The 14,463-nt window shown below is 39.7% G+C and overlaps 1 protein-coding gene across 2 annotated transcripts in view; it reads right to left on the reverse strand.

Annotated features, from left to right (window-relative positions):
* The window catches only part of atxn10 (ataxin 10), a 166,217-nt gene that overhangs the window by 43,115 nt on the left and 108,639 nt on the right, over positions 1-14,463 (reverse strand). Inside the window, exon 10 of one of the 2 annotated variants that reach the window (XM_052030007.1) lies at positions 1,066-1,469. The exons of the other annotated variant lie outside the window; for it this stretch is intronic. Coding sequence (XP_051885967.1) covers positions 1,116-1,469 — 354 coding nt within the window. The 3' untranslated portion in view covers positions 1,066-1,115. Of the gene's footprint in view, positions 1-1,065; positions 1,470-14,463 lie in introns of those variants that run through there. 2 annotated transcript variants of the gene reach the window in all.

Here is a 14,463-nt window from a genome sequence, read left to right on the forward strand (position 1 = left end):
CATTGCCTGGGCAACTAGGTGGCATTATTCTGAGGAATGCTTGACATTGAGCACTCTTGAAACAACCATGCTTTCATTTCTCCAAAAGAGAATCTCAGCCCAGTGATTTCCAGGCACCTGCCCAAAAGGTTTAGATCTCAAGTCAACCCTCCCCTTGGATTCTATCCCCATCCAAAATCCCCGGCCCCCAACGCCAGCTTTCTTTTCACCCTTGAACCCAGCCCCAGTCAAGGAACTCACTGTATTGTGTAATGGGCCCCGCTGAGTTTTGCAAATGCCAGCGTGTGACTGAAACGGTCATTGGCATGCTAGTCAATGATCCTTTAATACACATTAAAAGGTACAGATCTAGTTCCAGGTTAGCACTTGCTGAACAAGAAGAGAAAGGATGCTACAATCTTGATTCTACAGCTGTCCTATTCAAAGTTACTGAGAAAGTTATTATGTTCATCTTTACATTATAGAATTATCAATATTGAGTCTTTAGTCCAACTGGTAAACTTTTTTTGTTTTTAGATACATTCTCACCCCTTTAACTACCAAAAACATAAATGAAGTATTGTTCAAATTACCCCTTCAAAGGATTTAAATTAGAAGGGTGTTCAAATACATAAACTCATCAACCCATTAGAAAACAAAACTTGAAATACAAGTGCTGCTCACAAAATTTGCTTTGGTGTTAAGAGATGAATCCAGAAGATATACAAAAGTACAGCATCAAAAAAATATGGGGAGATGGTGCCAGAATAAGAGGTGGTTGATACTATATTAGACACATAGCCTCAGTAACCAAAGACTAATTTCTACCCCACAGAGTCTGATCACAGAAAGTCCCTGTACAAGCAATGAAATGTTTCTAAATTAATAAATTGGCAATAATGGTGCTAGCAATACATGTTTACAGGCAGGCAGAAAAATAAACTGAAGGCATCCAATATGTTTGAAAGATTGAGAAAACATAAGAGAAACCGTAACAGATAGTCAAAGTCAAGTTTATTGTCATATGCACAAGTACATGTACGCATAGGAGCAATGAAAAACTTGCTTGCGGTAGCATCACAGGCACATAGCATTACAGACACAACATCCACAAGAAAAACATAAATTATACCAAATTACACAAGAACACAATTAGAACATACATAACAGCATACTCCATTGTAGTGCAAAATGGTACAAGTGGTCACAGTGTTGCTATACTGAGAGATTAGGGTTGTGCAGGTTGGTTCAAGAACCAAACAGTTGAAGTGAAGAAGTTGTTCTTGAACCTGGTGGTGTGGGACTTCAGGCTTCTGTAACTCCCGCCCAATGGTAGCTGCGCGAAGATGGCATGGCCCGTATGGTGAAGATCTTTGATGACGGAGGTTGCCTTCCTGAGACAGCACCTCATGTAGATACTTCCAATGGTGGGGAGGGATGTGCCGTGATGTATTGGGCAGAGTCCACAACTCTCTGCAGCTTCTTAATTCCTGTGCATTTAAATTGCCATATCAGACTATGATGCAACCAGTCAGGATACTGTCAACAGTACATCTGTAGAAGTTTGTTAGAGTGTTCAGTGACATGTCAGAACTCTTTTACCTTCTAAGCAAGCAGAGATGCTGGTGTGTATTCCTTGTGATTACATCTACGTGCAGTGCCCAGGACATGTCCGCTATGTTAATGCCCTGGAATTTAAAGCTGCTGACCCTCTCCACTGCTGATCCACCACTGTAAACTGGGGCATGTTCACCCTCCTTCCTCTTCCTGAAGTCAGTGATCAGTTCTTTGGTTTTACTGATGTTGAGCGAGAGGTTGTTGTTGCAGCACCATTCACCCAGGTGTCCTATCTTGCTCCTTTACGCTGACACATCACCCCTGTGATTCGACCAACAACAGTGGTGTTGTTGGCAAATTCATATATGGCATTGGAGCTGTGCTCAGCCACACAGATAGTCCCTCCATAGATGCTTCCTGACCCAGAGTTCCTCCAGCATTTTGTGTTTGTTACACTGATGGTATCCTTGTGCATGATAAGAACCTTCCCCAATACTCTAAACTTACCCTGCTCCTCCACTGTGAACACCTTGTAATCTTAACTTTGTTAAAGATACTGAAAGATCAGTGTGTCTTATAATAATATTTGGCATTATTATATAAAACAAACTGTTGCACAACCCTCATATAGCCAACATGTAGTCATCCAGTGTACCTGCCACAGGTAGCCAAAAACACATCTTAACTTCCACTAACATCAACAGAAAGAGTTTTGTAGGGTGAGCCTATATCCATTTGAGGTTGTGTTAAGGCTCTCCATCATACATCAGCTAGACCCCTCTAAGATGATAAAAGACAAGAACCACTTTCCATCAGTTTCTATAGGTTGTAAAATTATGTCCCAAATGAAATAGTGTTGGAAATGCCAAGATCACAATGTTGAGCTGTTGTACCAATTTATGGAATGCTAAAATGCAGGTGTATATAGTTGATTTCCAGTACAATAAATTGCCAAATGCCACGAAGTCGTTAGAAGTTCCAAGTGGAAATCAAGGTAAAAATATCTTATACACTTGCATTTGGTATATGGAGTAACATAAGTGAACATGGTTGTTACTTGCTCTGTGAGAATGGTCATTGAAATGAGCATCTGAAGGAACACAAAGCTGCCGAAAGGGATTAAACCAGCTCCTCTGTAAAAATTCCGAGAATGAAAATAACTAAATACTTAGTTATGCATGTGTGGGAAGATGTAATGTACTGACCATCCAGGCAAACATATGAATGAGGAAATTAGATTACTGTCCCAGTCACAGCACCAGTGGACAAAATCATTAAAGACACAAGAGTCACTTCGAAAGTTCATCCACCTATAACTCAAACACCAACTCTCTATCTCTGTGGATGCAGTCTGACTTATTAAATATTTCCAACTTTGTTTTGTTTTACAGTTTTCCAGCATGCAGTACATTGCTTTTATATCAGTACTGAAAAAATAGGCCATATTTTTCTGAGAAATGCCAGCAATTCTATGTGGAACTGCTGTCATTTTTCTATGAAGAGCTGAAACTACTTCCATTTTCCTATGAAGAGCAAACTTCTTGATAGGTATCTGCCAGGGACTTGTTGATTACTGTCTGATGCACAGACTTAAGGAAGGAAAAGCCAACTTCCTAAAATACAATACCCATGTTGGGAATCTGTTTGCTGAATATGCATTGGCTAGGGAAGTTAGAACAGCTACTCCATTTATTTCAATGGCTGTGAGAGAGAAAAATACGATACCTTTCAAATTAATCGAGGCTAATTACATTTTGTTAATTGGTTTGGGGTTTTTAATGCCACAGACATTCCAAAGCATTCGAATACCTTGACATTTAGTTAAGAAGGTGGGTGCAGCTTAGCTGGCGGTCAATGATTTTTCCACATTTCTATGAGGTGGGCTTGTTCTGGACATGGCACGTTACTACTGATGTCCAGAAGGCCCTACTTTGCTGGCTTCATTGAGGATATTGCCACTAAGATCTGCTAAAGATAAATGTGGACTTAGCAGGCAGGTGACTGGCAAATGCTTGTGGTGAACTCACAAGAAATTTTGGCCTGTTAATTTTAATGAAGATAATTAAGCCCTAATCATTCCCCTCAACCAGTCTACAGATTTTGACACTTTTGACCACTCCACCCTCCTTCCAAATCTTTCTTTTGTTCAGCTATGTACAACCTCACCGATCTGATTCTTATCCATTTGGATCATGGGCAAAGAATCATGTACACTAGCTTCTTTTCCTAATCTTGAGCTGTTCCACATTCTCCCTTTAGTTTCTCATCCACATTTTACCCCTCAGCAACACCATCCAAAATAAAACTTCAGCTTCCATGTGTATTCTTAACAGGTCTTGAAACCCTCAACCATGGTCTTGTTACCTCTTACCTTGACTATTCCAATACACACCTGGCTAAACTCTCTTATCCTTCCTGCCCTATACTTGAGGTCAGACAAAAGTTACTGTGAACTACATTTGCTCCTAGTTAAGGATTGTATTAATGATGAAATTCCACTGCAGGCTTGGCTATTCCTATGTAATTTCCACTAACCCTCCATGTGTGCTCCTTCGGTTTGGCCTCCTGATTATCATTAAATTTAATGGCATTACCATTTGTGACTATACCTTTAGCTCACAAGTCCTCAAGCTCAAAAATTCCCTCCCTGCTCTTTCTTACTTTAATACTTACTTCTTTTACCAAGCTTTTGGCAATCTGGCCTAATTTGTCATTTGGGTCAGCATTAAATTTGATTTGCAACACTGTTATGAAGTGCTTTAATATGTTTTGCAATGCTAAAGGTATTAGTTAATTTAATTTTTTTTATTCACCCACAGGAGGTACAACACCTTTCACCTATTCCCTTCACACCATCCAGGGACCCAAGCAGTCTTTCCACGTGAAGCACCAATTCATTTGCAGTTCTTCCAATTTAAAGTACTGCATTTAGTGTTCACAATGTTACCTCCTCTACATCAGAGGAGCCAAATATGGATTGGGCTATCGCGCTTTGTGGAACACCTGTGTTCAGTCTGCAGGAATGATCTTGAGCATCCTGTTGCCTGCTACTTTAACTCCCCACCCACTCTCACTCTGACCTTTGTCTGTGGCCAACTGCATTATTGCAATAAGGCCCAATGCAGTCTTGGGGAACACCATCTCATCTTCCATCTGGGCACGTTGCAGGATTCCTGACTCGATACTAAGTTCTCCTACTTTAGGTAACTTGCCCGTTTTCTGTCCTTATCAGAGCTGACCATTTCTGTCCGTCATTATTTTGGTTCAGTTTCCCCCCCACTGTTAGTTTGGTCTGGCCTGCTGAGCATATCCTACAGCCTTGCTACTACCAACACATAGCAGACACAAAGAAACAGTCCAATCCTAATTGCTTCATAAACTCATTTGGTCTCACATCAGAAATATTCCCTCTGTTCTATCCATCCACACCCATGTTCCTTGCTGCTGAAAGTTAATTTGTTTCCTCTTTCCCATTTCTGATGAATGTCCTGGAGCTGAATCTCTTGCTGCAGATGCTGCCTGAACTGGTGACTTTTTCCAGCATTTTCTATTTTTATTTAAATATAGCCTCTTGTTGGTTCTGAAATCTAGGGGACCAGTCAACATTTTGAATTACTGTATGTGTAAGCTAAAAAGGCATATATTCTTCTTATATTTTTCATAGCCCTGATATTGGTACCTTGACATCACTCTCCTTATAAGCAATCACATATCTTGACATTCCTGCAGGACCGCAGAGAGCAATTCAGCAAACAGAAATCCAGTCTTCTCCATCCCTGTTTTTCAATTTAGCCTTTTCCAACAGTGCTACACAGAGAACAGAGGCATTAGATAATGGATTCCTCTTCCTCTGCATTATAACTCATTATTAAAAACCAATGGCATGTAGGCTGAAAATAACTGCTGAGCTAGCCCAGAACTAAATACCAAACTTGGTTAGTCATGACAGTAGCACAATAGTGTATGAAATCAAAGTAGCACAGTTGCAAGGCTGACCACTGAGGTAACTAGGTCATCTTCACTGTTGGACCATGACAAAAGACAAGGGGTCTGTAATAATGTAAATGTGCCTTTAGATTGAGATGAGCCTGGGTTGGCTAAATGCTGTTCTGAGCTGGCCACCAAAAAACCTGTATGACAATCTTGGTTTTTTTAAAATAATTTTTATTTGGGCAAGAAAACAAAAATGAGGCCCAACTTTTGGGTTTGACAAAGTTGATACGCTCGCCTCAAACAATGTGGTAATTCAAAATATGACAAAGTGTTTCAACATAAAAATTAAAATGCAAGGGACAAAAGACACCTATTTTTGTGATCTTAAGACATTCTGCATGTTGCATTTAAGAGCAGAATTTTTTTGCTCGACACAAAGCATTTAGTATTTTACTTTGAGGCATGTTCACCTAAACAGGTCTTTATTCTCAAAGCAGCTGAGAGAAGTTTCAGATTGAAAAGGCCTGAGGCAATGTAATGCAGAAATTACTGGTATGCAAGTTAAGGTAGGGCCTGTTCCAACAAATTCTTGTCCACTATTATATTAAAAATGTGCATGTCTGTACTGAAAAGTCTTTGGTATTTTCAACAAAATCTATTTTATGAGGCTACTATCTTTTATTGATCTTTAGAACTAAGATTCAATTTCAGACCCTTCTCTTATCACATTGCAGTCTGAAACATGTGAAATGTTCTTCAACTTGAACTATAGAACGTTTTGTAAAAGTGCATTGGTGTTACTATAAAGAACAAAAAACAAAATCTTCCAGGATGACTTCGCTGAAGTTGACAGAACTCTGTTTCAGTAGACCCCAACTGCACATTCATCATTCTAACTTAAGCAGAGATATCAATTTGAACAGGGGCAGTATACCAGCAGTCATGCATGGGATGAAGTGACTTCCAGTGCAAAGCTCCTTTTGAAACATTTCAGGGGTCATGTAGCATATTGACCTAGGACAGACCATCTGTAGGCACTCTTGGGACAACCTGATCTTCCCAACACAGAGCCAGATAGGAAATTAATTACTTATCTCCATTCATGACTACCCTTCCCCCATCACCAATGCTACTCCTTCCCAATCATCCACCATCGTGATTTCATTTCCCACTACTCAAGTATACAGATTGCAGATCTGCAACTTTTACTTCCAAATGTGGTGACTGGCTCTGATGTCCCTGCAGCACTCCACCCTACTTCACCAACCGACCATCCATCATGTTTACTGGGTTCTGATACTCCACATCTCCCACCTAGTATTCATTCACCTCTTCTAGCTTAGATACAGCCCTCACCCAACTAACCATGTGGTCTGCACTCCAACACCCACTGATAGTCACAACACAAACCTGATTGTCCATCAAGAACAGAGGCTCAATGTTGAAAGTGTGAAACAACTGTCAGTTGCACCAGACCTTAGGCACAACTGAATGGCCAAAATTGTCAATGGTGTTTAGCCTCATGCAACATCAACAAAATTGTTTTTGAGGCAACACTCAGTTACATAACTTTTATTGAATGTATTAAGCTACCTCTGTTTCATTCGGGAGTACATTATTTTCTAGCTTTTGCTCACAATCTAAATGTATTTTATTTGAATGTATTCTTTACTCACACCAATTAGCATGCTGACAAGCAAGACTGGTAATGTGTACCTCTTATCCGTGTAAAGTAAGGTAGAATGCAGGTCAGTTGCTCCAATAGGTTTCAAATGAACATATATAATTATAAAAAATACACTGAACACTTTGATATAGTGTACATGGAAATGCCAGGATCTTTAGTGTGCTCTCCAAAATCTTGATCTCATGTATATAATGCTAAAAATCTACAAAAAACAAAAACGTACAGATCTGACGTTTGGGATTTCTTTTGGACGTAGGGAAAAACAGCCAAGATAAAAGTATAATGGAGCTGATGTGATAACCTGTATAGAGAAGTAAATTGGTTCACAGAGGGACCTCAAAACAGAAATGAAAGGAAAGAAACAACCTTCAGGTTCCAATACAAGCTAATTTCTTCCTGATTTTTCACATGACCCCTTAATTCTGTATGGGTGACCCCCACAGTATGGGGGTAGGGTTGCGTTCCTAGAAAGTTTCCTGTATTGCCATTTTCCATTACGTAAAGCAGTGTCATCTGTGCATTTGCCAAGAAACGCAAATTGAAAAAAATATTAATTTTCTTATTTATTTACTTTTTTTAAACATTTAAATTCCATGACAGCAAATGTTATTCAGTTTCTCAGATTTTTGGGGAGTGATTTGTGAATTCTGTAAGGAAGAATTTTCATTATCCAAATGGCTGTAACATAGGGGTTGATTGTACCATTATGCTTCTGTCAAACATGATGGGTCAAGGACTCCTACAAATTCTAATAAGATATTCTGGAATACCTATCAACATTTTGCAAGGTGAATTTTGGTGAAATGTCCAGCAAATTATTTCCCTAAGCACTAAGTCCTGCAATTTTAGACTGCCCACAGCAGAACATAGAACAGAACAGAATAGCACAGGAACCAGCAACATGATGACTGTGCTGACCACGATGCGAAATTAAACTAACCCCATCTGCCTGCACATGATCCATATCCCTCCATTCCCCATATGTTCATGTGCCTCTCTAAATGCCTCTTAACTCCACTATCATGTCTGCTTCCACCACGTCCTCTGGCAGAGCGCTCCAGGCACCTATCACTCTCTGTGCAAAAAAATGTGCCCCACACATCAATTTTAAACTTTCCCCCTCTTACCTTAAAGCTATGTCCTCCAGTATTTGACATTCCTACCCTGGGAATAAGACCGACTATCTACTCTATCAACTCCCCTCAGTTTTATAAACTTCTATCAAGTGTCCCCTCAGCCTCCAACGCTTCAGGGAAAACAATCCATGTTTGTTCAACTCCTCATTATAAGTAATACTCTCTAATCCAGGCAGCATCCTGGTAAACCGCTTCTGCACCCTCCCCATCCTTCCTGTAATGGGGCTACCAAAACTGCACACAATATTCCAAGTGTTGCCTAAACAAAGTGAAATACAACAGCAACACGACTTCCTGATTCTTATACTCAATGCCCTGACCTTTGAGGGCAAGCATGCCATATGCCTTCTTTACCACCCTATCTACTTGTGTTGCCAGTTTCAGGAAGCTATGAACTGGACCCATGATCCCTCTGTACATCAATGCTCTTAAGGCTCCTGCCATTTACTGTATACTTTCCCCATGTATTTGACCTCTCAAAGTGCAACATCTCACACTAGCCCAGATTAAACTCCATCTGCCATTTCTTCACCCATATCCGCAACTGATCTATATTCTGCTGTATCCTTTGACAACCTTCCTCACTATCCACAACTCCACCAATTTTTGTGTCATCTGCAAGCTTACTAATGACCCCATCTACATTTTCGTCCAAGTCATTTATATATAGCACAAACAGAGGTCCCAGCACTGATCCCTGCGAAATATCACTGGTCATAGGCCTCCAGTCAGAATAACACCCCTCCACCACTGCCCTTTGTCTTCTATGGCCAAGCCAATTTTGAATCCAATCTACCAAGTCACTCTGCATCTTAATCTTCTGGATCAGCCTAGTGAGATAATTTTTGTGTTGGAAATTTATGAGCTTAGCAGCACCTATGTCATAAGTGAGTCAACTTTATATAAAATAATAATAGAGATTAGTCTTTCAACTGTTATGACCAATAAGACACTTGCTGGTGCTACACTTACTATGTTCCTTGTTTTTTGAGGTTTTTAGTGTATTAATTGCTGCACACAAGGTAAACCCCTGAATATTACTTCAAATAATGTCTTTTTGAGTATAAATACAAATTCAATAAACAGATCTATACTGATATTAGTAAAGACAGACAAATGCTTGAAAGCAATGTGCTGGGAAAGTAATAGCAGCAAATACATTAAAAATACTCTATGAGAAGCTGGATTGTACAAGTGGGGAACTTTTCTTATGTTGTTATTAGCAAGGGAGGTATTCAATAAATAGTCAGCACTGAAGCCAGACTGTTTGCTTGCAATATCTCATACTGAACTTTATCTGCCTTTTCTGATTCAATTTATTAATATAGCCATCAATTTGAAAGTGACATTGCAATCAAGGAGATTCAAACCTTAAAACAGCACACAGGCAAGGGCAGCTCCCAATATGCTCCAACTAGTGTAACCGAATTCGGTTTGGTTTCCAAATTCTCATCATAAAAAATGTCAAAAAGATAATATGAATACAAAAAGGGAAAGATTTATAATGGCCTTGTGCAAAATTCCAATAATATTCTTTTTTCCCCATTTTTTTAGGCAAAGGTATGTTCTCTCCAAGGTTCCATACAATTGCAATGACTTTCTTACTCCTGTAATCAAACCCTCTGATAATAAAGGTTAAAATACAGTATCACAGAGCAATAAATAAACTGCTAGAAGAACTCAGCAAGTCAAGAAGCATCTGCAAATGCAAAAGGGATGTGTTAACATTTTGGTTCAAGACACTGCATCTGGGGTGGGGGGAAGAAGAAAGATGGCCAGTATAAGGAAGTGCAGGAGAGAGGTGGGACAGGAGCTGGTAGGTGATAGGTGGAACCAAATGAGGGGAGGGGAATGAATGGCAGATGAGCCAGGTGGGGGAGATGAAGGGGAGGGATGGAAAAGGTGAACAAAGAGAGACAGAACCTGGGAGGACTGATGGGAATGGGAAAGGAACACAGGCGGTGTGGGTTACCTAAAACTGGAAAATTCAATTTTCATACCATCGAGTTGTAGGCTACCCAAGCGGGATATTAGGTGTTGTTCTTCTGGTTTACTTTCAGCCTCACTGTGGCAGTAGAAAAGGTTAAGGACAGACAGGTCGGTGTGGGAATGGGAAAGAGATTTGAAATGACATGCAACGGGAAGATTAAGACGTCATTGTGGACAGAGCACAGGTGCTCTGCAAAACTGTCATCCAGTCTGCACTTGGTCTCACCAATCCAGAGGAGGCCACATCGCGAGCACCAAATGCATTAGATCAGTTTGGAGGAGGTACACATGAATCTGTAGGTGGGAAGGGACTGGACAAGGGGAGATAGGATCCAGTCAAAGTACAAAGAGGCAAGCTTCTCCTTAAAATGCAATGATTTCCTAATCGCTTGTTGCACCCACATGTTGGCCTTCAATGACTTTGGTACAAGCATACCTAGGTCACTTTGAAGATCACCACCACCCAATCTCAGACCAATTTACAAATACCCTGCTTTTCTGTTATGTGAACCAAAGTGGATGATCTCACCTTTTTCCACATTATATTCCATATGCCATATTCTCTCCCACTCACTCAGTTTATCCACATCTACTTGATATTTACATCCTCCTCTGTACTCATAATCTCACCTCGTTTTTTTTTAATCATTAGGAAACTTGGAAATGTGATGTTTGGTCCCTTCAGCCCAATTGTTGATATAGACTGAATAGTTGAGGGCCAAGTAGCAATCCCAAGGTACCTCACTAGTCACAGCATGCTGACCTGAGAGAATCGTAATGTCCCACACCCAATTCTCAATCCATGTCAGTCTATTAACCCCAATTTCATGCACTCTATGTTAACCAATCTCTTGCGTGGGACCTTATTGAAAGTCTTCCAGAAATCCAAGTATACGACATCCATGGTTCCCCCTTATCCTACTGGTCACATCCTGAAAGAACTTCAAACACTATTTGCTTTTCATAAATTCATCTCAACTCTGCTCTAGCCTAGTTGTTTTTCCAAAATGTTCTGTTCTTACATCCTTCATTATATATTCCAGTTTTTGTTCCCCAATAATGACATTAGACTAAATCTGTGGCTGAAACTGCAGTAAATGGTAAAATACATAGAGAACTTTAATCAACTCATTCCACTGGCTTTGATTTAAAACCAATTGTTGATCCAAGAGCACGTGCACAGGCCGGTTCATACAGTGCTGATGTGACAGAATCACATTTTCTGTGGATATTGAAGTGCCCCATGGAATATATTCTGTCATCTCACTTCATCCACTGCTTCTTCAGCACCGAGTTCTGATTTGTGTGGGCAGTGGGGATTGATGGGGAGTCTGTGGAGGGTGGGAGGTGCAATTCATCAGTGCGGAGCTTTTTGTAGTTTGAAGTCACAAGACTTCATGCCAGTTGAAGCCCGTAGTGAAGACTAAGTCAATGCTCCGGAATAATACCAGAGCTCTATTTCTACATCTACTCTCCAGGACAGGAATATATTCAGGAATGATGATAAAGCCTGTAATGTTAGCTGATGATATAACTAGATGAATATGACAATGTTAGGCATTTCTCTTATGACTGCATAGTCAAGATTCTTTAAAACCAATTGGATTAGTAAACTACTTCAGAGGGTATTAAGAGTCAATCACATTCTGTGGGACTAGAGTCATTTGTAGGTCAGACCTGGTAGGAGTGACAGGTTCCCTCCCCTGAAAGACATTAGTGAACAAGTATTGTTTTTTATGACAAAATGGCATTTGACAGATCTATATCCCTATCAAGAAAAGATTTCTTGGTTTCTAGGCATTAACTCCTAAGTACAGGTGCTTAATTCAATGTTCAAATTGCAGAGTGAGGATTATTGTCAAGAATGACATGTTACATGAGCAAGTTGCAACAAAGGCTTAACAAAAATTGAAAAAATGAAATTATTTAGCTCCAGAGCTTCAAGATCTTACTCTAGCCCTAAAAAAAACATGGGTGTGGCTGTTCTTGTTCACATTAGGTCCACTCTGGTAAAATGATATTACAGTCTTATGTGTTTAAGCTAGGAACGTAATTTACGCTACACAAAGGGATTGGCATTGGCCTGAAAGCAGAAGATATGTTACTTCATGAAAAAATGAAGGAGTGTGCAACAAAATGGTTTTACTCATTCACAGTATAAAATGAAATTCTTCAAGCACTTTAGAATATGAGCCACTAAATGTACATTGTGTCTCAGTATACTGTGAATGGAAGAAGTGGTTTTTCTGTGTGATGGAATGTCTAATATGATTAAAATTTGACATGATCTTGAGCAAATCATTACAATAATATGACTAACTACCTTTTACACATATTTTTTAACAGGTGTCTGTTGCGAATCACTTGATAGCAATCTACATCCTGAATCCGATGGGATATTTAAGTCCCATTCCAGAGGCATGGACAGAGAAATCCACAATAACAATCTGGTACAATGATAATAAAGTGCCATTCTCTTCATTGTCTTGCCTTTTGGGATGAGACATTAAACTAAGGGTCCATTTACCCTTTCAGGTGGAGTAAAATATTCCACAAGACCATTTCAAAGAAGAGTTAGCTCTGTTCAATATTTATCCTTCAATTAATAGATTATATTGCCTCTGAATAATTATGTTTGATACCCCTACCATGGGAAAAAGATTTTGACCATCTCCCATATCTATGCCTCTCAATCTTATATACTTCCATCACATCACTCTCAGCCTCCTTTGTTCCAGGGACAACAAACCTAGCCCCTCCGATCTCTCCCCATAACTAAAGTTCTCCAATCCAGGCAACATTCTGTGAACCAACTCTGCACTCTCTTGAGCGCAATCACATTCTTCTTAAAGTGCATCTACCAGAAATATAGTATTGACAACTCCAATATTTCACACATTGGAAGAAAAATGGAGAACATTTTTTAATGAATGGTATCATACCAGCTTGGAGAAACGGTAAGCTTAAGCAAAACTCTTAAGCGTATGGCAAGTGCCTTAGCAAAAATAATGCATACACTCAGGTTGATGGACAAGAGAACTCTGCTCAGCAGGAAACAGCATTATTGCCACCTTTTAAAAGTCAACATGGAAGTAGTTTAATTACCTTTCTTCTCTTCTCAGATTGTTTTCCTCTCTTAATTCCTCACGTACCTTTACGGTAGTCTCATATTTTAATTTGTTATTTTTTTACCTAGGAGGCGGCCTTTTGGCCCACTATGACAGCTTGCAGATCATTCCCATCAGTCCCATTATACCACATTTCTCTGTAACTTCTCTCACATCTATCTACTTCCCTGGATTCTCCTGCCAGCCCACCACACTGGAGGATATTTACAGCAGCGAGTTAGCCAGCCAGCATGCAATTGTGATGCGAGGGGAAATCCATGCACAAGGGAGAAACTCAGTCAGAAAGAGAGAGTGTGCAAACTCCACACAGACAGCATCCAAAGGTCAGAATCTAACCTGAGCTGTTGGAACTTTGCAACAGCAGGACTACCTGCTGCACAACTGTGCTGGCTGATCAGGAAATGAATGATGCTTGTGAAGTCATCTACAGATAATGAATCCCATTCTTTGACTCATTGCCTATATAATTATTTTCTCTATTAGAATACAACTTTTGGTTCATCATGGTGAAACATTCCTAATAAGTGATGATTTTGGCGGACAGCAATTCCTGAGATTCCCAAGTAATCACACTAAAACTACGTCACTTTTCAAATTCTAAGGTCCAGAGACAAAATGAAACAAGACTACTACCACCTTGTGTTCAAAAATCAGGTTGAAAGCAGCAGCTGGCCCATTGTTTTCCCACATTTAGAGGTTAGTCTAAATGTTTGCTTTGAATATGCACCAATTAAACAACGTGGTGCAGCAACAATACAAATACTCTATGAGATTGACATAAATCATGTGACAGGAAAATAAAAAGGAGAAATATGTACGTTTCTCTTAAACTTTACCCAGCTTATTTTTTGGGAAACTAAAACACAAGTCACGCTTTACTGTGATATTACAACAAGTGGCTCGGGTATAACAAAGTCTTTTACACACAGGGATCATTCATGTGGTACTTATGCCCTTCAGAAGGGAAACTGAACTACCCATTAATATAAATTGGAAAAAACAGATGAGGCTCAGAACACACAGGCCAAGAATTTAGTAAGAAAATGACAATGTT

Source organism: Pristis pectinata, chromosome 15, assembly GCF_009764475.1.
Source record: "Pristis pectinata isolate sPriPec2 chromosome 15, sPriPec2.1.pri, whole genome shotgun sequence".
Classification (NCBI taxonomy): Eukaryota; Metazoa; Chordata; class Chondrichthyes; order Rhinopristiformes; family Pristidae; genus Pristis; species Pristis pectinata.